Source organism: Rhipicephalus microplus, chromosome 9 (assembly GCF_043290135.1).
Source record: "Rhipicephalus microplus isolate Deutch F79 chromosome 9, USDA_Rmic, whole genome shotgun sequence".
Classification (NCBI taxonomy): Eukaryota; Metazoa; Arthropoda; class Arachnida; order Ixodida; family Ixodidae; genus Rhipicephalus; species Rhipicephalus microplus.
In genome coordinates, this window is record NC_134708.1 from 2553204 (window position 1) to 2578366 (window position 25163).

Genomic DNA, 25163 nt, shown 5'->3' on the forward strand with positions numbered 1-25163 from the left:
GTCGCGCGTCCACTGTTACGCATCGTATCGACACTGGTGCCCATCCACCATTACGGCAACGTCCATACCGCGTGTCGCCTGCTGAACGCCGGGAAATTAACGAGCAGGTTGACGATATGCTCCGACGCGACGTCATTCGGCCCTCGGACAGTCCATGGGCGTCTCCTGTTGTTCTTGTTGCGGAGAAAGATGGTTCTGTGCGGTTCTGTGTGGACTACAGACGGCTCAATAAGATCACTCGCAAGGATGTCTACCCACTGCCGCGCATAGACGACGCAATTGACAGCCTTCACGGAGCCCAATTTTTTTCTTCGCTCGATCTGCGCTCGAAATACTGGCAAGTACCCCTGGCTGATGACGCTCGACCGAAGACTGCCTTCGTCACATCCGACGGCTTGTACGAATTCAACGTCATGCCGTTTGGTCTGTGTAATGCACCTGCGACATTTGAGCGCATGATGGACACCGTTCTGCGCAACTTGAAATGGCACACGTGCTTGTGTTACCTCGATGACGTTGTTGTCTTCGCTCCAGATTTCTCCACCCATCTTCAACGTCTAAAAGAAGTTTTCGCACGTGTGAGCGATGCCGGCTTGCAACTAAATCTGAAGAAGTGCCGCTTTGCAGCACGCCAACTCACCATCCTAGGGTACATTGTGTCCAAGGATGGCATTCTTCCTGACCCAGCCAAACTTCGGGCCGTGGCCGAATTCCCAAAACCTGCATCCGTCAAAGAACTGCGTAGTTTCGTGGGCCTGTGCTCATACTTCCGACGCTTCATACGAAACTTCGCCACGATTATATCACCGCTGACGAAGCACCTTGGAAGTAACGGGCCCCTCAACTCGTGGTCGTCAGAGTGCGACAACGCGTTCTTGAAGATCCGCCATTTGTTGACGTCTCCTCCCATTCTCCGCCACTACGACCCTACGGCCCCAACACAGGTGCACACGGACGCCAGTGGTGTAGGCCTCGGCGCTGTCCTGGCGCAGCGCAAACCCGGGTTCCCTGATTATGTTGTGGCATATCCAAGCCGTACGCTCACGAGAGCCGAGACAAACTACACCGTCACGGAAAAAGAGTGCCTGGCGATCGTCTGGGCTCTTACAAAGTTTCGACCTTATTTGTATGGTCGCCCATTCGATGTCGTCACCGACCATCAAGCACTATGCTGGCTGTCATCATTGAAGGATCACTCAGGCCGCCTCGCCCGTTGGGCTCTTCGCTTACAAGACTACGACATCCGCGTGCTCTACCGCAACGAACGACAGCATGCTGACGCCGACGCCCTCTCGCGCTCCCCTCTGCCTGAAGACGACGTGCCCTGTTCAGTAACCTCAATTGCTGTTTCTGCCATCGATGTTGACATCATCGCTACCGAACAGCGAAAGGATAATTGGATCGCCCAACTGATCGACTTGCTCTCTGATCCGTCCGCAACGCCATCCACGCGTGCCTTGCGTCGTCGAGCTCACCACTTCGCCATTCGTGACGGCCTCCTACACCGACGCAATTACGACGCCGATGGCCGGCAGTGGCTACTCGTGATACCCCGCAGTCTGCGGTCGGAGATATGTGAATCCTTCCTTTCTGATTCACAGTGCGCGCACTCTGGGGTATTCAAAACCTACCATCGCATTAGACAACGCTACTTCTGGCGCGGGATGTACCGCTACGTCCAGCAGTTCGTCCGCTCCTGTCTCGCTTGCCAACGCCGAAAACCGTCTGCACACATGTCGCCAGCCGGTATGCAACCGTTACTTTGCCCTGACCGTCCGTTTGGGCGCATAGGTATCGATTTGTATGGACCACTCCCTCTGACGTCCACTGGAAACCGCTGGGCCATCGTCGCCGTAGATGATTTAACGCGATACGCCGAAACCGCCGCTCTCCCTGCGGCTACTCCGCGTGATGTTGCGTCCTTCCTGCTACATCGATTCATACTGCGCCACGGTCCACCCCAGGAGCTTCTCAGCGATCGAGGCCGTGTCTTCTTGTCAGAAGTCGTCGACGCCATTCTCACTGAGTGCCATTCTGTCCACCGCAAAACTACTGCTTACCACCCGCAGACGAATGGTCTGACCGAACGCTTTAACCGCACCCTCGGCAACATGCTGTCGATGTACGTCGCCGCCAACCACACGAATCGGGATACCATACTGCCCTTTGTCATCTACGCCTACAACACCGCCCCTCAGAGCACGACTGGTTTTTCACCTTTCTTTTTGCTGTACGGAAGGCACCCGTCACACACCATCGACACGATACTCCCGTACACGCCGGATCCATCTGAATGTACACCTATTTCCGAGACCGCCAGGCTTGCTGAAGAGTGTCGCGAGCTTGCCAAGACTTTTACGACGCATGAGCAAGAGCGGCAGAAGAGTATTCGTGATGGCTCCGCCACTTCTGAGCCCACGTTCCTTCCTGGTTCCCTTGTATGGCTTTCAATCCCGACCTCTGTAGCTGGCCTTTCTTCCAAACTACTCCCGAAATAGGAAGGTCCCTACCGTGTGATCGAGCGCACATCTCCAGTCAACTATCTTATCGAGCCAATTGAACAATCTTCGGACATGTGCCGCCGTGGGCGCGACATAGTCAACGTGGAGCGCCTGAAGGCTTACTATGACCCGCTCGTAGTGACAAGCTGTTAGGTCGCCAGGCGGCTCCCTCTTCAACCCCGGGGTAATTGTAGAGAAGCCGCCGAACACTGTAATGGGTCGAACTCTCAAGTGCTTTCTAGTGGAGCTACCCAACAAGGACGCCGCTCGCGCGGAGAGTCGGTGCTTGGCCGTTTCTGTCGCCATTGTGTAGACTCGCTGTATGCCGGCTAATAAACGCCATAACACACTTAATAAAAGAGTCACCTTGCATAGCATTGATTCACAAGTTACGTGGGATCTGCGTTTTTTTTTTCGGGCAGTGGTTGATGGCGAAATGTATGCCACGAAATGATCTTCATTTGATATTGCAAAGCGCCAGTACTGTGAAAGCAATCGAGTAGTTCTTATACAATGAAGCATTATGTAAAAAACACTCTGAAAATGCAGGAATATAATAGTTGGCCTTGCGCGGCTCGGCCTCTTGCAGGATTTGTAGCGCTTGCGGAGAGCAAGGAATAACGCAAATGCACCCACTCGCACAGCAGCGCACCATGCGGGCGCCGCCGGCAGTCATCAGCTGCGGGGCCATTTTCCAGCCCGCGCTCAGCACACTAGGCAGTATATTTCTAGACACTGTAGTTTCACTGCCGCAAGTTCATTATTAGAGGAGAAATTCAAGGTTCAGGATTAATTTTTAAAATTCGAGCCGTAATTTCCGCGTGTGACGCCAGAAATTCCACAATGTATTTTTCGTATTTTCGCGGCATTGGATTGATGAAATATTTTGAGACTTCGTGAACTAAGTGTATGGCACCCAAAGTATACAGTGCATGTACTTCAATTTTATCGATTATAAGCTACGTAGGACCCAGTAGACGCCTTTGAAAATCAATGATGTCTCAGTGTTTGATGCAGGAAACTCAAAAGGGTGTCTCGACCCGCAGTTTCTTTTCGGGTGTTTTCTCGCTTACCAAAGGTCGTGTCGCGGTTAGAGTGGTGTTTTCGGATTTGTGAAATTGTACTTCAGTAATACGCAAAAAAAAAAGCGTTTTCTTCTTTAGTGTATCTTCAAAAGCAACAGTCTGCAAGAAAACACTCGCAAGGGGGGCAGCAAGCTAGGTACGTGGGCAGATGAAACTAATGATGAATACCATTGAGAGAACAGCAGTAGAGGGGCAGGGCACTGAGAGCAGGGCCACTCAACCTGCCACTGGAATGCGCCGCGCTCCCGGAGGGCAAGTGAGAGGGTGACGAGTAGGGAGACCACGTGACTGAAACATTCGAAACCCCGGCATATACTTTGTGGGGCAGCAGCAAAATACGCGTGAAATCGGTTAGCCACATATTCTTCATTATCATAATACCTAGTATGCTTGTGCAATGACTCATTCGGCAAACGTCCAGCTCTCATCGTAGCCATTAGTGCAAAACAGCGGTGTCAAACTGCACATGGTTGCTACCAATGCCGCCGCGCTCGCTGGCTGATGAAATATTGGGAGGCTGTGACGTTCAATACCACGTGATTCGTCGTAATGCGCCTACTCCGCTTTTCAGGCAAGAACACTGCAAACTGCTCCTGGCTGCTCTCAGTGCAGCAAAAGCAGCGTCGCTCTACCAATGGATGGCAGTGCTCCTGCACCTGTTCGACCACTGAAACACGCCGGCTCTGAAGAGAGCACTTGAAGCGTGCTTTTGAGTGCTCCTGCTCTCCCAGTGGAATTCGCCATAAGAAGCTTGCGGGTAAACGTGACAGCAGCGATCGCAGGACCAGGTTGAAAGGCTGAACATGAAACAGGTCCTTGCCCTGCAGTGACCGCAGTCAGGTTGGTGATGGTATGCTTTGTCCATCCCGTCTCCTTTCGTCGCCTCCTGTTCCATTTCTTGTAGTACTGTACCACCCTCTTCCCCTTGCGGCACCTTCACCTCCTTGCAATACTGTGTGACCATGCTCTGCATTACACTCCCTCCTTCTGTTCTACTTGGGGAGCGAGCATTTGGCAGGGCGAATTCATCGACAAGTGGAAGCACACAACTAATGCAAACGAGTTCTGCGGAAACCCGCAAATGGCGTAAGGGTTAAGAAAGGAAAAGAAGACCACCGCCCGTTGTAGCACGAAGCCACAAGGAAATCCGTACGCATTAGCATTCTTCATTTTTCCCGGACCAGTTGTGAGCAGTGAGATGTGGCACATTAGTTTTAAGTGTCACCTTCTTCACTTCAGTGGACCAGTGGCGAGTATAGTGGGACTTACGCGATTTTTGCGGCAAACCCCCGCTTACGAGGATTGCGATAGTTGTTCGGTTCGTCTGACAAGGAATAACAATTCACTAAGCAGCGTCAACTTCACAACGAGAAGTTTACTGCTGCAGCAACTGGGTGAGTTGGTGCATAATAAAATGACATAGATTTAGCGCTGCTCAGTTTGAGCGTCCAGAAAAAAAAAAGATGTTACGGTCAAGAAGTGCCAGACGGCAGTATGAGCGCCAACGTCCAACTTTTGTTTATTGCGTGAGCCCATAACTATATATCTCTCCTTGCTACGCATGTGACGCCGCACACATGGCGTCACACGCCAGTTGACACGAGAGATAGTTGAAGTGCCGCAAAATGTGCGAAGCTGGGTGCGCCATCCGTAGCCTTAATTGAAAAAGAGCTGGATTTTCTGGCGCGTGTGCTGTTAAGTGTTGATATAAAATCGGTGATCTGATATCACCTTTTAGCTAGATTCAGGTAACGTGTGCTGTGCCACACTTACGATTTGTCATGTCAGCGGCGTCATATGTGTGCAGCAAGGTGAGCTTTATAATGTGATTTAGGGTCACGCAATAAACAAAAGTTGGAAGTTAGCGATACTGTCGTCTTTTTTTCTCCTTGACCGTAGCGTCTTTTTTCTTCGCGCTCAAACCGAGCTCCGCTGAAACTCGACCATTTTTCACAACGAGCCCTTTCGCTCACCTCTGCACTTTCCGAGATACGCGAGAAAAAAGTTCGCTTGCCTGCATGAAGAGGATCTCGTCAGGCCAGGGGTCCTGAGTGACGGACGTCTCGAACTGGCTCTCCCTATGCAGAAAGTAATGCACAAGACATCGAAAACTGTTCTTTCAAGATGCAGCATTTCGACATGCAACGTGTCATATGCGGACGCTTTTGATGGGTTTCAGCCGTTGCCGTCGTGTCTCGTGTATAAGGGACATTCTGTGCCAAGTGTCGCAAACATGGCGCTCGACCATTCTAGATTTCGCCCATAAAATTTACACCTTTTTCGTATACCCCATGTAGTATTGTGACCAACATATTTACTCAAAAAAAAAAAACAAGATTTCAAGACCGTGGTGCCTCCTCAGAGCTCGCTTGCTTTTGGCTAAACTGTGCATAGTCTAAAAATGTACATAAGATCTTCATTTGTGCGCTGAGCTTCGAAAAGATGTTTGGACGACTGCAAAAGACTTTGATTAGTTCTGCTACTGAACCAGCTGTCAGTTAGGCTTTTTCAGAAGCAACAAATATCTTCAGAGTTCACCATTTTTTATACTAGCCCACTGCTTACAGTTACCTTGCGAACTACTGAATTATTTGTAGTTAATTTGTTAAATAAAAACATTTTGCTAAATCGCTAAACATTCACTTTAGGCAAGATGTGTGACTTTCAAAGTTCGAGAGCGTCCTAGGAAACCCCCATTGCATTATTCGCGGTGAAGAATATACCATAATTTTGCAAGCTGTAGAGGCCGCGAAATAAATAAAGAACAGAAAACGTCGTTAGCGCATCGCGCGCCGTGAACTCTCAGCTGTGTTTTGAACGAACGAAATCAGCGGCGGCCATCACTATACTCCGCTTCATACATGAGGTGCAACAACGCTGTGGAAGCTATATATGCAAGCAAGTCGGTGAGGAATGTGTGACATCTCATCGTTGTGAACACTCGTGCGAGACGAGCATGAACGCGCACACATTGCGTCGCGAAAGGCTACAAATAAAAGATTAAGAAGTGAGAACAAAGAGAGGCTATGTTATCTGTATAACGAGGCGTCTTTATCTCTGACGCACAAAGCATATCTTCATTCATTACTAAGCCCAAAGACGAAAAGAAAAGGCGTCTCAGATAGAAAAATCATCGTACTATTTCTTGGTGTGAACGCGTTCATTGCAAGTATCGCTATCCTCCAGAGCGTTGCACCTGATTTTTAGATTTTGCTAAAGCTTTTGACAAAGTGCCTCATGGCTTACTTCTTCGCGAACTGGCCAGAATGTCCTACCGTACTCAATTTGTAACTGTGCTGCATGATGATGATGACAGCTTCATGTTTCCTTTCTAAGTGATGGAGGCCGGCACTTCCGCTGTGGTGTACTGGAATGGGGCAGTGGGCCGTCTTGACAGCAAACCAAAGGGACAACGGTGGTTGCTTTTGCGATGACGCCACCAGTATACGCCACCATCGAACGGTGCGCCAAATGCGCGTAATTCAAATTTGCATTGTCCACCTTTGTGCAGTTTTTTTTAGTAAAATGGTCACACAACACGATTGAAATTAAAGGTACATCTAAAAATAAAGCACATCCAACACACATATATGCATTATTAGATAAATAATACTACTTCTGTGTAGTAGACCTCGCACAATTCCTATCGCAGAACAGAGACCCGATTGTCTGCTTGCTTACTGTCTTGATTTCAAAATGCATAAAAAGCACATCGCTATTCATTTGATCCATATGTACGACTGCCTAGCTATCACGCTAACTTTAGGTCATGCGACGAAACAAACGAGAGGTTCTGAAGGATGCCATTGTCATCAGATGAGTCCCACCTGCATGAGCCAGGAGAGTAACCAGTCGCGATGTTAAGAAAAGTAACGTTCAATGACGTACTGCTTTACTTCTTTATACATTCTACTAATCATTTTTATACTTTTTATGACCAGCGCGACAACTACCAATTTCCGAGGTTCTTTATCTCCGCTTCTCATAAATTACTTCAAAGGGCTGCGGCACGCTGGCTGTCATCGCAAAAATAGCCATGCTTTTGGCGCCAGACGGCCCCATTCCTGCGCGATTAGAAGCAGGCGAAGAGATTCCGACTCCTCGCGGCTTCTTCCGCAGCAGGACTTTGCAGGCCTCTCTACAATTTATATTTGATTTAGCATATTCCCATATGATGTGGTCGAGGGCCCTTTCGCCCGTTATGCTCAGCATCTTTGTGAACAGACCGGTTTTACATCCCCGCTTTGTGACGTAAAATTGGGCGTCCCCAACTTGGGCCCATTGTTATTTCTATTTACATGAATAACTTATTTACTGTTATTAATAGTTTCATTAAGCTATTTGCTGACGACTCTGTTTTATACCGCAAAATAATCAATTAGCATAACTTCATGCTTCAATAACATCAAACTGGTGCTCACATTGCCTAAGGTTCTTAAATTCCACTAAATGCAAAATCGTGCATATCTCTCGTCGCTATGACTCATCGGCATCTTTCAGCTCATCAACCTCGAGTACCATGTATATATTTGTTTCAAATATAAGGTCTTGTCGCCCACTAGCTGCTCTTCGGCACCTTTTTAATTCTGCAAGTCTTGCTGATCTAAGTTTGAGCCTTGTGCCGTTCCGCAAATGACCACAGGCAGCCGAACTTCCTCAATGAAAGGGATGCTCGAGCTGTTTTATGAAAGCGAACATCAGTTACACATGGCATTGCGGGAGAATTCACGACACCACAACGCGATAGTTTTCGGAAATAACCGTAACTAACGACAAAGGTGCCAAGGACTTAAATGCAGCTGTTAGATGTTGGGGTGCTGACACCCCCTGTAAAGTTGTTTGCGCTGCGTGGCGCACGTGTCTTGCTCAAAAGCCGCATTTCGGGTTACAACCACCAGGCGATAAATGGCGTTGTGTTCGCGGTGAGCACCACTATCATCATCATGGTTGTTAGTGGTAGCGCTGGCGGTGTCTCCTGGCGGAAGGCAAGCGTTGGTGCCGTGTGAGAGTTGAGCGAGTCTCTTCGGCGGATTCGCTCGCGGGATTTCAAGCTGGTCGGTGGTGCCCGACGCCAGCGTAGCTCCCGCCGACTGGTTCGCCCTCCGCGGTCTCCTGACGCCGTGCAGCTCTCGCAATGTGGTGCCCCGTCCTTGGACTGCTTCGACCGGATCCCCACTTTCCTATCTCCTATTTTCCGTCGCTTGCCTCTCTATTTCTTCATCTATTTCCTTCTGTTCTTTTTATCCTTCTTACCCCCACCCCTTCAAGGCACTGCGCCGTGTCGCCCATGAGGCAGACAGAAATTAGGTGCCTTTTTCCTCTTCCTTACGAACCACTAACCAACCGAGTCTCTTCAGCGCGTGGTGGTTGCCGTGAATGGTTGTCTCTAGCGTGGGTCGTCGGCGCGTGGAACCGCGGCCTGCGCGTCGGGGACCCTCGTGGTAAGTCAAGCGTTGGCGACGCCGCCTTGGGTGAGTTATTGTATGTTTGTCGTGTTATTGTGTTTGTCATGGAGCATATGGTCGTATTGTGTGTGGTGTGGGAATTGAAGCCAGCCCGCTGCCTTTGCGCGGGCTTTTCCGCCTTTTCTGCCGTTCTCATGTCCCGGCATGACTCCCCTCCTCCGCTGTCTGTCCATAGAGAAATAAAAAAGGTGAAGAGTGGACACTCCCGTAGACCCCAGCGGCCCAATCGACTCTAGCACACCTAGTGGTTGATGAGAGCAAGTGGCTTGCGCTTCCGGTTTCGGTTTCACTGGCGCAACTTTTGAATTACTTTGCATAACCGACGTTTGGCTATGTCGTAAGTTCATAATTTCAGACCACTATTCATCGCCCAAATGGATAGTTTTTGTAGGTCGTTTTGATTTAGCGATTCCCTGTTTTGTTTTGTTCAGTGGTTCGTGCGAATCGGTCGTGACGTAATTTTTATTTTGATTAAGTTATAAAAAAAAGAGATGCAGGTAATGATAATTCACTATCGTTTTATTCATCGCGCTTGTGTTTTTCTTTTGGAACAAGTGATCAATGTATATATCAGTCAAAGAAACAGAGCATCCGCAATGTTTTATTCAAAGGCAAGGTAGAGTATGAGAATATAAAAAGCACAATATGACAAAGGTAGACAACAAATGCATCTCGCCTTACAAATAAATTGTAACAAATATTGTAACAAATACATAGAGAACACAGACAACGCACACATCGCTAGAGTTGGCAGAAGCCGAGAAACTGGTGAAGTATGACACACCGGGCCAGTGGGTAACTAAGGATCTATGGCAAAAACATAGCGCACAATGCTGATGAAGAAGGAAGAAGTGACATATACACAGCAATGAAGTCGCGAATCACGCCTGGGCTTAACTGAAATAATGCATAGAAAAAAAGAGCGCACAGAAACCACACGACACAATATAACAGAAAGGCAAAGGTGCAGTGTGCTGGCTGTGCTTAAGAACAGCTAGTCCAAAATGAAAAAAAGCAGACTTGATGCCTGCTTGTCCTCAGAAAGGTAGGGCTTTGCAGCTTGCTCACTACGTGAAAGACAAACTTTATGCTACAACACTGGCAGGTCTTGTGGCTTTTGTTATGCGTCGCCTTCATCAAAAACTTAAGATCCCAAGTGATTTGCGTTTGGGTGTTGCTGTGACGCTTGCGAGCTAAAATAGATTGTAGTCATCACTTTATCCAGAATTGTGGACTTTAATTGGTGCTACGAGAGCGGTATTACAGGGCTAATAAATAGCAGAAGGAAACCACTTTGGCTCATTATTTTTCACAAAGGCTCTACATCGTACGTTATCACTCACAAGCTATATAAAAATAAAATGGCAGCGTCCGCAGCCCCATCAAACACTACAAGTTTGGGTATTCTTTTGAAAATTTTGATGGGCAAGATGAGGAGGTTGATGAGAAGCTAAAATACGAAAAGCGTGATAACATGAACCGTGCCCACTTCATACTGTGTTCCTTACCCGCTCGAAGACATTTCAACAAGCGGTTTTGTTATCGATATATTACTTGAGCTGGAGAGATAAAGCATACACAGTGACCAAGCGACCCACAGTAAAGTGTACAGTTCGCCCGTATTTGCTACAAAAAATACAGACAGGATGCCCAACATTCTTTTTAAGGTTATGCAAATCACTTCGAGCGAATACACAGTGTTTGTACTCCTCATAGCGGGTAACCAAAACAATGAATGCAACGAAGGAGTGGTTAGTCCAGTTGAACTGAATATAAGCATATAAGACCATAATGAAGTCTGCTGTAACGAAGTAATAACATAACAAAGCTATTGCAGGATTCGGCTCAACTCCAATACTTTAGTGTAAACCCGCCGCTAATTGCTAACCTTTGAACTTGTCAAGCTGCATGCCCGAGATTGAAGACTGGAACCTAACCCTGTCTAAGTTTCGGTTCACAAAACGCACATGCCAACATAAACGAACCCGGCAAAACATTTTCAGAAACTTAGCGCGACACCCAGCAGAGCAGAAATGAAAATCGCCAACACTTGACAGATGGTGATACAAAACATCGCACACTTTCAGGTGATGTGCAGTGGCCTCAATTATGGCAAGAAAGCGAGATTCAAGTTGTTGTACGTATGCAAAAGCTGCTTCTGATGGCACAGTGAGATTCCCAAAAAGTTTGCTGGGGACGTGGTATGCTTTGAGCATTGTGAAATACTGGTGGGTACCCTTAAGCGTCTCACTGTCGTCTTTCAGTAACTGTGGGCAACTGCAACCGTCACATGCATTCCGAAGGAAGTGTTTGATGAGAAAACCAGCTACATAATATGCAGCGGAGTCATCGATAATATGGGAGTGAATGTTTGTCGCAAGTTCAGAGAGATCGTCTAGAGCGGGAAAGTCGTCAGGCTGTGGCTGTGCACACTCCTCATTATCCACAAGAGACGCACTGGTGAGGGAGAATGGCGACAGCTGTTCCTGGAGGAGGTCACATTCATCATCCTCGACATTTCCGTATTCTGACAGCTTGAAGAGTTTTCTTATGCAGATGTGCTTCAGGCCACAAATAAATTGTGCTACATTGGGGTTGGTGTTGCAACCCTGTTTTTGCCTAATGTGGCCAAATATGTTCTCCAGAGGATCCTGTTGAAGCCTGCGTGTTAACAGGTATTCAAAATTGTAATTTTTGGAGAGGTCGTCCCATAGTTGACAAATTGCCTGAATTGTAATTTGCCAACCTACGATGGTTTGTGGTTGACGTCTGCCAACAAACTGCCATGATGCAATCCAGGGAAGCTGGCCTCGGAGGAAGTCAATCAGCTCTGAATCATTTTTCATGATTGCATGCCGCAGCTTTTGCGAAGTTCTTTTTTTACTCGAGCTGTTCAAGGCATCGAAAATCCTGTCCATACGATCACAAAATTGAGCTGTAGTGATGGCCGAGGCAGGCAGCACCTTCGCATACACCATTGCCGTGATAGCAATCGAAACTGATGCACTGAAGACCTGAGTTGCTCTGCTGACCTTCATATTAGAAAAAGGTTTCTGATGAACGTGCCGTTCAGTCAACTTTGGAGCCAATCGCAACCGCAACTCATGTGAGGATTGGTAAAGGCTTACAATGTGCGACCAGTTAACGATGTCATCCCCAATGTATAACTTGTGTGCTTGGACATTATTGCGCGTTGTTTTAATTAAATGCGGAACATCAAAAATGTAATATACCCGCTCACCATTAACTTCAAAAAAAGGCTTTGCTACAGTCACTTTTAGTTGGTTAGCGAGACTTACATTTGAACTGCCCTGGTCACAAATGACTGCTTTCACTGCAATATTAATGCTCCTAAGCTCCAAAATGAGTGACACCAGCAAGTTATGCATAACAGATGATGGTGTTGATGTGTGCCCTATAGTAAAAGCAACCGGTTGAACCCACTTTCTCGAAACACCAACAAGAAGAAAAACCAGTGCTCGATCAGCGATGGTTGAAGTGCGATGAGTGCCATCATCTGTAAAACCCTGGACAACGTCTCTTGAAGCATCATAGTACAAATTCTTTTTGAGTGCTATTTCGTCGAAAACTAAAGCGCACACTCGGTCCCGTTCATTCCAAGCTTGAGTATTTGTTGCAATGGAAGAAAGGATTCCTGGAATTATGCCTGGAGTCATCTTTACATTAGCTAGCCACCTCCTTAATGAACGCCGGGAGGGCAAAGAAAAATACGGAGCCAGAAATCGGTATGCTCGCGGACCTCGGAAGTTTAAGTGAAGAGCGAATTTCTTGAACCACACGGGAAACCGCTTGCCCTTGCATTTGGGCCTCAAGCGAACATGTGCAGAAAGAAGTTTAAAAACCTCCTCGGTGACGTGCGGTCGGATAACTTCAAGGGCCTTCGTAGTCGATGACGGTGCTTGGTGAGGCTGTCTCTGCAGTCTTTTGATAGTTTTCCGCTGTGCTGCTACTTTGGCTTGCAGATGTTTAATGGTTTGCTTGTACTTCATTGATGGAGACATTGTCGCTGGCACACAGGAACGCACTGCAATAAACAAAAAAATTGATGTAAAAGCGAAGAACAACTAATCCCATACGAGCACTTTCCTCGCTCTTTCAGACCCAAGGTGCACAACTTTCTGTGGTACAAAGTTTTCGATTCCACTACCTAAAAACAAACCATTCACAATGTTGACAATGCACAAAAAAAATGAAAATCACTGAGAGCCCACCCTTACATTTTGTAAGTGCACACGTAGTGTCCTTTTGAGGATAGTTTCCTCAGAATGTCCTAAACATAAAATAGCACATTAAAAACTGCTGCAATAAAAGCATAGTCACCATTTTCTCTAAGGCACTCAGGCGTGGAGCTGTTGGCGGAGACGTCTTCTGGAGGGTCTTGTGAAGCTTGTTCAGTGCCTCGGACAATGCTGTCGGAACAATCTTGCGAGCGGCCTGCGGAAGTCTCTATATCAATCCACTCTGGTGTTGAAGTGAACATACAACTTACCGGCCACACAAGTTCCTTTTGTGACAGCTGAACGACTGGTTAAGGTTTTCTCCGGCAAGACGAAATCATCAGAAATTCTTTCACCAGCTACAAGGGAGCTGCCACCTGCAGAGGTTTGGTCAACAGTCAATTTGGGTAAAAAAAAAAAGAAATCGCGACACTGAACGCACCCTGTTCATCGGGGCACCTCAATGTGTGGGAGCCGCTTTCTGAAGCCTCTACCGCAGGTCCTGAAGAGATGAAATTACGACAATGTGTCAGTAAGAGGCTTATAATAACACAAACTGAAGCTCATCCGCACCTTGCAGTGCAGCTTCTGCAGCCATGTCACAGTCACTACTTGAAGCGACGCTCAGAGAACCTGCATATATGTGCAGTTGGTACAAGTTACAAAGCTTGTAGCATGGGGAAGCTTAAACAGCTCTTTCAAACGCATAAATTGGTCGAACGTGGAAGAAAAGAGACGGCACCAACTAGGAAACAAGTAATTTGTGATTTTTGGAATTATCAACAGTGGCAGCTTTCACTGATGAAAGGTATACGTACATGTGCACTCAGGCTTGAAGATAACGTGAAATAGCCCTTTAAAGTCTTTCAAAACAAGTTGCGCAGGTCCAGAGCATCAAAAAATGACAGAAATGTAAAGCTGCTGTTAGGAAGGTAATAGCCCACAATTCACAGAACTTAAGACTTTCCAAGTGTTACTTCTGTAGTGAGGTTTCTCTATCGGCTACAGAGATCTTCACGGTTAACTGTCGCCACTGATTCAATACAAGTGGCTGCTATTGCACATATTTGAGTTTCAGTCAATCACTTACATGGTGCAGCTGGTTGCACACTGGGAACAGCCATTCTTGTAAGCCTTGTGTGCCCAGGGTCCATGAAACTTTGAGCAGTAAAATGGTCGCTACAAACCCTGTACGTTGCGTACAATAGGCTGGCCGGCTTACTCAGGAGATCATCGCGTCCAGCATACTGCATCCATGCTTTCATCCTGCATTGGCAATGAACTATCAGCTGAAAGGGGAAGTGCTTGAATAGTGATTTTTTATTGTTACCCTCACTTAGCAAGTACGAACAGTAAGCCTACAGACATGCAAACCATACAAAAGCTTTAACACACCTGCCGTCCCGTGGTACGCGGAAGAAACTCGTCCCAGGCTTCTTGTGGGTTCTGCCATTGTTGAAGCACCACGATACACAGCAGTAGCTGCCGTAGCTTGGACCGCCGGACGGCATGGCGTCAGCGCGGTCTGAAAATGTTAGTAAGTGGATGCTTCGCTGTCAAATTACAAAAAAGATATGTGCACGTCATAAGTGTACCAGCAAACCCCTTTGAATGATTAGCTAATCGATGCACAATACAAAACCAGTGATACATCTCTGACCCATAAAACTCTGACTTACAAAGATATACGTCAAGACCACGAACAAAGATCTTCAGAAGTTTCCAGGCCGCTATCCCTTGTAATGCAATGGTATCGCGGCCTGGGAACATTAGAACACCTTCGTGCGTACGCAGTATCAGCAGTACATTGGGAAGAAAAATCGTAGTTGAAATTTGTGCGGTAAAATTATATTGGAAACGTCAAAAAAATTTGTGGGCAGCTTGCACTAGTGGCACAAGGCTAGCGAAGAAACGAAGATGATGGCCACTTGGCTAGTCCAGATTTGCCTCCGGCACACCAAGAATTATTCGTGTTCCGAGCCTTCGGGAAATGCGTCGTGAAGCATGCGAGGCCCAACAAACGCTTCTCAATATTTTGCACCGAGCCTACGACCTAGCTGCCCAGCTATGCTCAGCGCACAGACGCTCGCGTCCGTGGCAGACGCAGCACGCGTCGCCTCGGCTTGACGCCGTGCCGCCTTTTCTATACTGCATACGTTGCACAATGTTCCCGTCTAACCGCCGCATAGAGCCACAAACTTTCTTTTTAGCGAACCTCCCAGTCCTTACAAGCTTCAGAAAAAGGTTACAACTGCGTGAATGACACGCCACGTAAGAAACAAACTCGCACACACGAAGCGCAACGTGTGTGTGTGCATCTTTCTATGTTTGTTGCATGGTGTCTTTTTCGCGCAGGCGTAACCGTTTTCTGAAAAAATGACCCAACAAGACCAACAACATGTCATTCAACAAGCTTCGCTTGAAAACGTGCCTCACCTGTTATCTCACGCTTGAAAACGCCGACGCAGCCGACGTTGACGAAAGCGACGAAAGCGTCTCGCTGTCAGTCATGCATGGGCTTGTCGCTGGGTAGATGGTGTTTATGACAGTACGGCTGAAGAAAAATAATCGCGTAAGGTGTGTTGAATAAATCGTTTTTATGTATAAAGAACATACCAAATTTGGGCGTGTAATTATTAATTTGTGAAAACAATTCTGTTGCATTGATTATAACTGTGTTTTTTTTTTGCGCTTGCGCCCTCTGACGTGTGGTGGGAGCACTAGTTCGTTACGTAGTCGTGACGCACTTCCTGAGGCCAGGTTTCGCGGAGTGTCCGCTCTTGTCTTCTTCTTTCTCTATGGTCTGTCGGCACTGGGAGAGCGAGGAGTGATGCTTAACCCCTCTCACCCGGTAGCGGATGTCGATTGTGGCGCCGCACGCGGGGTTTCTCGGGTCATTTCGCGTGCACGCGTCGGAGAGCGAGTCAGATTCTCCGCGACAGCTTGCGGTGAGCAGGCATTCCCTTTTCCGTCCGTCGACTCCCGTCGCTCGGGGCTCGTCGGACTTAGCTGACGGCGCCTCGCGCCCGAGGCGAACGCTCACCTTTTGTTGCCCCTTTGCGTACGCTCGGCCAAAGGGCGGTACGTGTCCTTGTGCGTGGCCAAGCTACGCCGACCCGACTCCCTCCGAAGTCAACGCGAGCGTCTTTGCCTACGCTCGAGCAACCGGGTCTTGGTCCCGGTGTTTCCGTGAATCACCTTTAGCAAGGAGGCGTGCTCATGGCACCCTGTGTAGTACTTTTCGCCCGTGGCGTGGATAAGCCCATTTGCTTTCCCGCCGCGCCTTTGCAACGGGCTGTACTGCATTTGGTGTTGCCACAGACTATAATAATGTGTTGCGACCTTGAGCAGTATCGTGTTCTCGCCACGGCGACGGTTAACGCGTGCCCTGCGGCTCGCTAAGACCGGACCCACGCTTTTGGTCGTACTCCTTCGGGCTACGTGCCACTACAACGGATGTCCTAGGTTGTTGATAACGATTGGTCTATCGATTCGGCGGACTATGTCGTCGTTATAAATTAGTTAAATAAATGTATGTTGGTTGGTTTGTACCGACCGTGTCAACTATGACCGTTCACTCCAAGAGTGTGGCGTGGCGCTCGCTCGCCAATTCGATACCCCACAAAGAAAACTAGAGATAAGCTGGCAATTAAAAAAAACTACTGATAAGACACGACGGGAAGGTGGTATCATGACTCCTGGATGCAACAACGTTTGCATCCAGCGGCTGTAGGGGTGTGAACGTAAACATATGTTTGTCGACTGTGGAACGGGGCTCCTTGTGTGTGTGTGCGTGTGTGTGTGTGTGTGCGTGCGTGCGTGTGTGTGTGTGTGTGTGTGTGCGTGGATGATGGGGAGTGTGCGGACCAGTTTTGATCAGCTGGTGTTAACATGCAACTATATCAGTTACATCCCCCTCCCCACCTGTACCCTGTGGGTTATATGGGCCGTCATGACTTGCAATTTAACCGGCACTCTCTTGTCGAGCAGAGCATCCTCTCACTCGGATATTCTCCCTGAAAAATATTGCCTACGAGGCTATGAAGCAATTGTCAACTCGCTTTATTATTCTAAGTTTTAAAGAAGTAAAAAATGCCAGTATCAGCCTTAAAGTGAGAAGAAATAAAACATTTTCGCGCATTTTGTTTCGATTATGTGTTCACTGTTAAATTAGTTGCATTTTAGTAAGAACGTCGTGACGGAAAGAGATGAAAACATTCAAAAGCACAGGAACGCAAGCAGTTGTGTTCGCATTGTTCAGTTTTCTATCGCTCTTGTTGTCTTACAGTTTTCAAATCATTCATTTAGTACCTGCTCGCTCGATCGTCAGCATTCGAGTTAAGAGTAATTTACAGTAAAAGTTTTACAGTAAAAGCAAGCAAGCGCGCGGATGTTCAGTAGCACAACGGGTATCGCCTATCCCTTTTAACTGTATGCAGGAAAGGAAGAAAACTCACAGGCATGGTCGTCGACAGAATTTCTTCTGGCAGCGATCGGTTTCGTCCAAGACTTTGACCCAGCAGCGTGTCACTGTGGAAAATACCTAATTGTAAAACATTGCGCCGATAGAGAATGTCGATCAGTATTACTGTGATGATATTTGGCATGCACACTATAAGTAAGCGATAATTGTCATTGTGTACTCACAGCTGATTAAGGTTTGCATAAGATGGAACTCGTTAGGCCGCGTTTATATCTAAGGAAAAGCGGGTTGGTTGAAGGAAGTTTTAAGAAATCAGTTGTGGAACAAAGCACCCAGAAGTCGTTGTGAAGCAGCTGTGATAGGCTTGTTTTAAACGGCAGTTTTATGTTGCCTTACCTCTGTATTGTGTCGTAGTCAAATTATCTTTGGGCTCCGCGTGAATGGTATCAACGAGCGAGCTAAAAATATTTTTTTATTTATCAATCATATCTCTCGGCGGGTCTTCACCGTCGCCGTGCCGTTCTGTCTCTCTCTCTCTCAAACACACGTTCGCACACACACAAAGTGAAATACTTTGGAGGAAAATTATTTTCGGAAGCGCGCGGTTTCACTCTGACGTGCTTCAGCGTGGCAAAGGCTTGTCAGCCATCAGCAGCTAGATGGCGCATTTAAAAGCACGCTTTAAAGGCTCGTTCACACCGAAGGTGGTGGTGGTTAGAATATGAGAAAAGGCACCTAATTTCTGCAACCCGGTCGGGAGCACGGCGCAGGGCCAACACACCGAAGGCGGGGTGGCCAAAGCGGCAAAGCGTAAAGTGAGTAACCTCCTTTTCAAGCGGCAAAAGCGGAAGAAAAATGAGGCGGAAAGGGCGATTGCTCTCGTAGCTTTTTTTTTTTTTTTTGCCGCCCGCCAAGGCTCGCCGCTTTGCCGCAGCCAATCGCAACGCAGCGGAGGCGCGGTGGTGGCGCGGGTTTACCTTTGGGAGAAGCATTGTCACGTCAAGCAACACGTGCGCGAAAGTCCGCCTCTTCTGCCGATCCAATTGATATGATTCGTATGTGGGGTTTAGCGTCTCAAAACCACCATATGATTATGAGAGACGCTGTAGCGGAGGGCTCCGGAAATTTCGACCGCCTGGGGTTCTTTAAAGTGCACCAAAATCTAAGCACACGGGCCTGCAGCATTTTCACCTCCAAAAATGTAGCCGCCGCACCCGGGATTTGATCCCGTGGCCTGCGGTTCAGCGGCCGAGTACCATAGCCACTAGAACAACGCGGCAGTGTGCCCTGCGATCCAAAAGAGATCTGAACTGAAGCACGCTCTCGCCGCTTCGTAAAGCCCGCTTTGCCGTGCCGCCTTCGGTGTAAACCAGCCTTAAAGGGCCACTCACCAGGTTTGACAATTTTGAGCTGACAAGCGCAATGCGTAGAGAAGGCGTTCATGATCACGTCTGCCAAAATTTGCAACGCTACGCGCCGCGGAAATGTGTCAAATTTCAGTATGAACGCTGCGCCTCCTTAATTTTGCGGGTGCGCGCCCAGAGAATGATGGGATGACGTGTGCATATGAATGGCCTTACGTACACGACAATGCAGTGACGTTGGTCCTCTACGTAGACGACTATGCTCTGACGTTGCCAACAGTGACCCGTGAGATGGTCAAAATTGTTCAACACGACATGCGTAGTCTATGTATTTGTTGCTTGAAGAGATTAATCAATCTTTAGATAAATAATGCGACGCAATAAAGGAACGTGAGCGTACTTTTTTCATTTTCCCCCGTAAATTGCTGCGAGATGCGGGGCTAATGTGCCGGTATTTCGTATGCGTTCGTGTCTCCGCTGTCAGCGCATCGAGCAGACGATAGCCGTGGAACGCTCCTACGCATTCGCGCACTCATTGTGCTCATCTATTCTACCGCATCTAAGCCAGCGTTTCAAAACCATCTCGCAGACACAGGCAGTAAACCTCGAAACAGCGCTGGTTAAAAAAAAAAAAACTGCTCGCTTACTTGGGGGTTGGGCTTGTTCGGGCACGTCATGCGCACGTGACCTTTTGGTCGGATGCCGGAGAGAATAGGGAAGAGATTTGGCTTGCGAATGCTACGTGGAGAAGCGACAAAGGTTTCGAGCTCTCCTCCTCTCATCCTCGTTTCGCGCCGCTTAAAAAAAAAAGCAGTTTTCTCAGCTCCTATTGAACTGATTCAAGAAACTAGGGAGTTTTAGTGCTGGGTACGCATTCTCTTGGGGCCTTGCGGGCTTGGGAGCGCGCGGTGTTGCGTGCCCAACCCATACCCAACTGGAATGCTTTTTAGTTGGCGCCACCAGGTCACCGTCTCTCTAGTCTTTCGTTGTATAGTAGAGAGTGCTTCTGCGCCCTGTACTTTGGGGTACGGGGCACGTGATCTCGCGTGCCCGCACGCTTATCTCTTCAGGAAATGACGTGCTTTCGCCGCAAAGTTTGTGTTAAGGCCATAGACCGCCCGAAGGTCACCTTGCTCGCCGCAGCGGCTGTGTTTGCGAAATGAGTAGGTGGTTAGGTGGAAGAGCCATAGGAGCGGATAGTTTGTTATCATGGTGTAGCGCAAAGACACATTACCTACACGGAAACGCACAACACAGGCACTCTGTCATGTTTTTTTGCGCTACATAGCAGGCACCAACTAGCCCGACAACAAGTCCCTTTGTGGAGGAGCTAGTTGTTTGTGCGAAATTACACTTGTAGAACGCTGATCAAACCATAGATACACGCGACAAGACGTAAGCGAACCACGGTGTGGCGCTCATTAACGACTGCCACGCTGCAAGTGACCAGTGGTTAGCCTTTCTATGCAGGAGGGGGCACCAAAATTTGTTGCTATCGCATTCATTGCTTTGCTTGTGGCGAAAGTGGAGCCTTTACGATGGGTAACTGTAACCAGACGTGCGAAACGTTAACTAACTGATGCACACAGACAGGCGAACACTCCCTTTTGATCAGTGTGGTGTTTATGAACAGTAAGAAAAACCACGAGACATACGCGAAATGTCGGCGTCGCAGAAGCGTCTTTTGCCGGAGGGCTGCCTGTCCCAGTCCACCTCGTAGGGCAGCGCCACGTCCACCCGGATGCAGCGACACATCAGCAGCGAGGCGTTGTAGGCGCACTCCTTCTCGCACAGCTGCCCGGAAACACACGAGTTAGAACTGTGAGAGCTTCATTCAGCTAGCATGAGTGGCGCACGCCAAGAACCAGATAGTTTCCACTTTAATAACGAAAAAGAATATGAAACAGGACGAATTTGATTGTGGGATAGTAAAGAAACTGTAGTGTAATACAATGAAGCGGCACGTTTGAGATAAAAATGAATTTGGAAAAGTAATAAAACCTACCGAAGAATGATTTCAACACTTAAACCTCTTTGAACTTTTGACGAACTCCTGCAATGCGTCAGAAATCTTCCCGTGGCTGTAGCTAAGAAACCAAGCCCCGAAAGAAAGCATGTTTTGCGCGTTTAAGTCTATTCTGAGGACGCGGCAAACGGCACCTAAAATGTTTTTGCGTAGGGCAGAGTATCTGTTACAGGAAATGACGCAATGTTCGGTTGACTAAATTACTCCGCAAAAAGAACAATGAGGGGAGGTTGTGCGAGCAGCTCTGTGTAAATATAAATTTAGCTGCGGAATTCGACAACGCAGTCTAGTGATTGCGACTTCCATTCTTCGAGTTTGACATATTTTACCATTCCAATGATACATCAAGTGCTTGAGTTTTGATGTGGCCGTTGCAGAATAGCGGTAATTCTTAAAGTAAATTTTGGTATCTGGAGCAATCAAAGATTCTGGAAGTAAGATTAAATGGGGATTTAGTTAGTCACACAGGGAATGTAAGTCAGTAATAGCAGCAAATAGAGAGCGAAAATTCCATTCCAGAACTCTCACGGACGCTATTTTGGTGTAAGAATTGTTGCGGAGACAACTTTATTTAGGTACTTTACTGGGCGAAGTCTTTCTTGGTTTAGACGGAAGGGAAGTAGAAATATTGTGCTTCAACGGAGACCGGCTGCCCTTCTGTGCCCGAGCATCAAGCTCGACATCAGTAGACACATTTAGGTCCAACACTTGTTCTTATTGGTCAACGTTCAATTTGTACTCTATCCGCGATATTCACCTCATCGTCACATACTGAGATAGCATCACTGACAGTCGGTATTTAACTGGGCTCAGGATTACCCAGAGCAGTTAGGATCAACAGCATAGCGATTTGATTACTGATGACTTGTGCTTATGCATTCAGAGATGCTAGCTACCAATTGGTTCACCACTGTAGCCATGCGCTCTTTCTACCGCTACCTCAACTGCCTGCGCCATATTAGTCTCCTGACATGACTGACGCGCTGTAACGCCAGCATAACCATGGGCTCTCTCCTTATAAGCTGTAACGGCTTCATTTCTAGAGCATCTCCTTTTGTCTAGAATTTCTAGAATTTGTACTTCTTCGTGGCGCATCGGGTACTCAGCGAAGTCAGCTGCGTGATATCCACCGCACAAACAACACGTCATCTCGATCTGAGTGGCACCCCGCCGCGGTGGTCAAGTGGCTAAGGTAATCGGCTGCTGACCCGCAGGTCGCGGGTTCAAATCCCGGCTGCATTTCTGATGGAGGCGGAAATGTTGTAGGCTCGTGTGCTCAGATTTGGGTGCACGTTAAAGAACCCCTGGTGGTCGAAATTTCCGGAGCCCTCCACTACAGCGTCTCTCACAATTATATGGTAGTTTTGGGACGTTAAACCCCACATATCAATCAATATCGATCTGAGTGGCCTACACCACATCGCCCTTTTAATTTGCAGCTATGCCCAAACCTCCAGCAGTTCCGGCAATGCAATGGGCGTGACGCTAGCTGATCAATTCTAAATTACGAAGCACCTTCACTACTCAATAGAATACATGAATTTCACGACAAAGTTACGGAAGCGTCGAGTGAATCAATTAAAGCATTGCTCATTTCACAAAATATTGAGTTTGTCTGACAAAGCTGCTGTATGTATTATCAATTTACGTGCCTTAATTGCAAATTTTAGTTGTTGACTTGGGCAAAATGACCTCTCAGTGTGTTATATAACAGTTTTGTTGTTGTTTCTCTACAGACATGATGTGTTTACTCTCGCTTTTCCACTTTTTTGTACACATGTTCTTTTAATTTCGTGACTATTCAGTGGAATACGTCCGTACAGTGTACTTTGTATTGACTTGTTTGACTTGTACTGTGCACAACCTGTGTGCCGCACTATTGTATAGGAGCAGAAGCCTTTGTTAGGCCACATGGCCTTTAGCTTCTGCTTCTTTTCTGCATAAACAGAAGAAATAAAGTCAATTCGCTTCAATCCATTTAAAAAAACAAATGACCATGCTTTAATTTCTGAAAAGCACGATCTACCTTCAAAAGTCACTATTACTGACACTGTGGGAACTCGTTTGTTGTCAACCAGTCAATTACACCTGTAAATTAACTGCCACCACACCTGCCACAGATAGCTTCTCGAGCGTCTTCGCGGGGCTTCATTTTGCGTCTACACCACGTACAATACCTAAAGTGCATGCGAGATGTTGCGGTATCTACGCACTCACCGAGATCGAAGCAAAGGACGAACACTTAAGGAGATCCTTTACACATTGCTGATCTAGGGATCAGCATACAATGCCCCCGCGACCAAGCTGCCGCACGTCGGTTATGCTCTGGTAGTTTGGGTCACGGCATAGAGATTTTATTGTATTGCCTTGGGTCCGTAGTGACGTGACGGCGTCTGACGTAGACGTGCCGTCGTCGCTGGCTTGATGAAATGACGACAGACGAGACGTACAGGAAGCGAGCTGCCGAGGAAAAGCAGCGGCCGTGGCGTCTAGCCAGCCAGAAGCGTACGAACATTCTAGGCGCCTCGCGCCACTAGCGCTCGCCATCTTTTTCTCTGGCCGGCTGGCTACTACTAGCACTACGCTACAAGGGCTCCCCGCCTAGCGTGCTGCGCGATAAAAATATGAATGAAAAAGAGGTAGGGAATGCATATAAACACTATGTACAGGTGCGTTAGTTCCTGTAAGTGTCCATTGGGAAGTTCGAAGGTCGTCAGGGTAGAAGACGTACGGAAGAGTCCGACAGTGCCGGTAGGAGCCACGCAGCGGGCGAGGACACCGATAGTATCGCGTCGCTAGGAGCATCCAGCAAAGCGGAGGGGAGCGTTGAGAATGTTGGGGGTGGAAGAGGTGCCAACGCCGTAGTGGGTGTAACACCAAACGTCCTGCGTTGCGGCTAATGGAGCTCCAACAACAGCGCGTCTGTCGACAATGCGATGCGTGTTTCGGGCGGAGCGTGAGTCGTGCGCTGTGCAGAGACGTGGTGCGGCCTCGCCTGACTTGATGACAAGATTGCAGATGTAATGAGGAGTGGCTGTCCACGACACAGGATAGTGTCGGTGTTATTGGTAGGTCACAGAGCGCGGGACTTGACTCCTCAGAAAGGTGAGGGAAAATCCTCACAAACAGGTCCGGGAAACCCTGGTTGGCACTTGAAGTGTTAGAGGTGAAGCCATGATTGGAAAGACTCTCTTCGGGCGGTTGAGTGCCAGGTGTCAATGTGTTGTTAAATCTGATGCAGAGCAGCGCGACAGCGGGCTCAGTGTCCGTAATGTGAGCGGTGTTGTGGGCCTCCACAGATGCCGGGACAGGTGTCGAGTCTGCAGGCAGGTCAGCCGGCGCGGCTGAGGCCGTCGAATCACCCGGGGCAGACAGTGCAGCCGACCAGGTTTCTGCAGCGAATCCGACGGTGCACGGTGCAATGGAAGGCACCGAATCTGCGATGGAGGTAGATGACAATGGCTCTGGTGTCAGAACCGGAACATCAAAGGCAGGGGCCGTGTATTCCGGGTGTGAGGGTCTCTCCGTGGACGCATCGACGTATGCGGGACGGTGGGCTCCGTCGTCTGTGTGGCCAGTTTACGGCAAGGGAATGGTCTGGACTGGCTGCGGGGTGGGAGGCGTCTGGGAAAGTGGTGATCCAGATGCAGTTGTGTCGTTTTTGGAAGAAGTATCCCGTTTGATGCCATAAAACTTGAGCACAGCGTCTCGCAGGTGATCGTACGGGCGAGGGCTCCAGGAGAAGTGTGTAAGATGGCGTTTGAGGCCATGTGGAAGATGATATTCCAATACCTCGTACATTAACTTTTGGATCCTGATGCCGTTGTGATACAAGGTCGCCGTAAACTCCTCGAACCACGACTCTAGGCGAGAGGTCCGGAACGGTGGCAGTGGCGGGTCGAATCGGGGCTGCCATAGGCTTGCACTGGCCGGAACATGGCCGCGGAGCACGGTGGCAGTTGTGCAGTGTCGGTCGCTTGTCCGTGAGTCCGTAGTCACTGATTTGTAATTACGTGGCGGCGTGTGACGTAGACGTGCCGTCGTCGCTGGTTTAATGAAAG

At 48.2% G+C, this 25163-nt stretch overlaps 2 protein-coding genes across 4 annotated transcripts in view; both read right to left on the bottom strand.

Moving 5' to 3' along the window:
* The window catches only part of LOC142771484 (bile acid-sensitive ion channel-like), a 177267-nt gene that overhangs the window by 78266 nt on the left and 73838 nt on the right, over positions 1-25163 (bottom strand). The window contains exons 8-10 of one of the 2 annotated variants that reach the window (XM_075872972.1): positions 20732-20870; positions 17747-17819; positions 5601-5664 (exon numbers count right to left, since the gene is read on the bottom strand). In XM_075872972.1, the coding sequence (XP_075729087.1) occupies positions 5601-5664; positions 17747-17819; positions 20732-20870 (276 nt within the window). The remainder of the gene's footprint in view (positions 1-5600; positions 5665-17746; positions 17820-20731; positions 20871-25163) is intronic. The other variant, XM_075872973.1, reaches the window with a different exon arrangement.
* LOC142771483 (uncharacterized) lies at positions 9550-17681 on the bottom strand. 2 transcript variants are annotated; one of them, XM_075872970.1, is made up of 8 exons: positions 15726-15989; positions 14685-14814; positions 14380-14555; positions 13863-13922; positions 13732-13791; positions 13562-13666; positions 13393-13506; positions 9550-13096 (listed from the first exon to the last, which is right to left on the bottom strand). In XM_075872970.1, the coding sequence occupies exons 2-8, from the start codon at positions 14798-14800 to the stop codon at positions 10935-10937; spliced, it is 2793 nt and encodes a 930-aa protein (XP_075729085.1). In that variant the 5' UTR covers positions 14801-14814; positions 15726-15989; the 3' UTR covers positions 9550-10934. The 2 variants fall into 2 exon arrangements, with proteins under 2 accessions (XP_075729085.1, XP_075729086.1); XM_075872971.1 differs by having other exon boundaries at positions 13062-13096; positions 13393-13666; positions 15726-17681.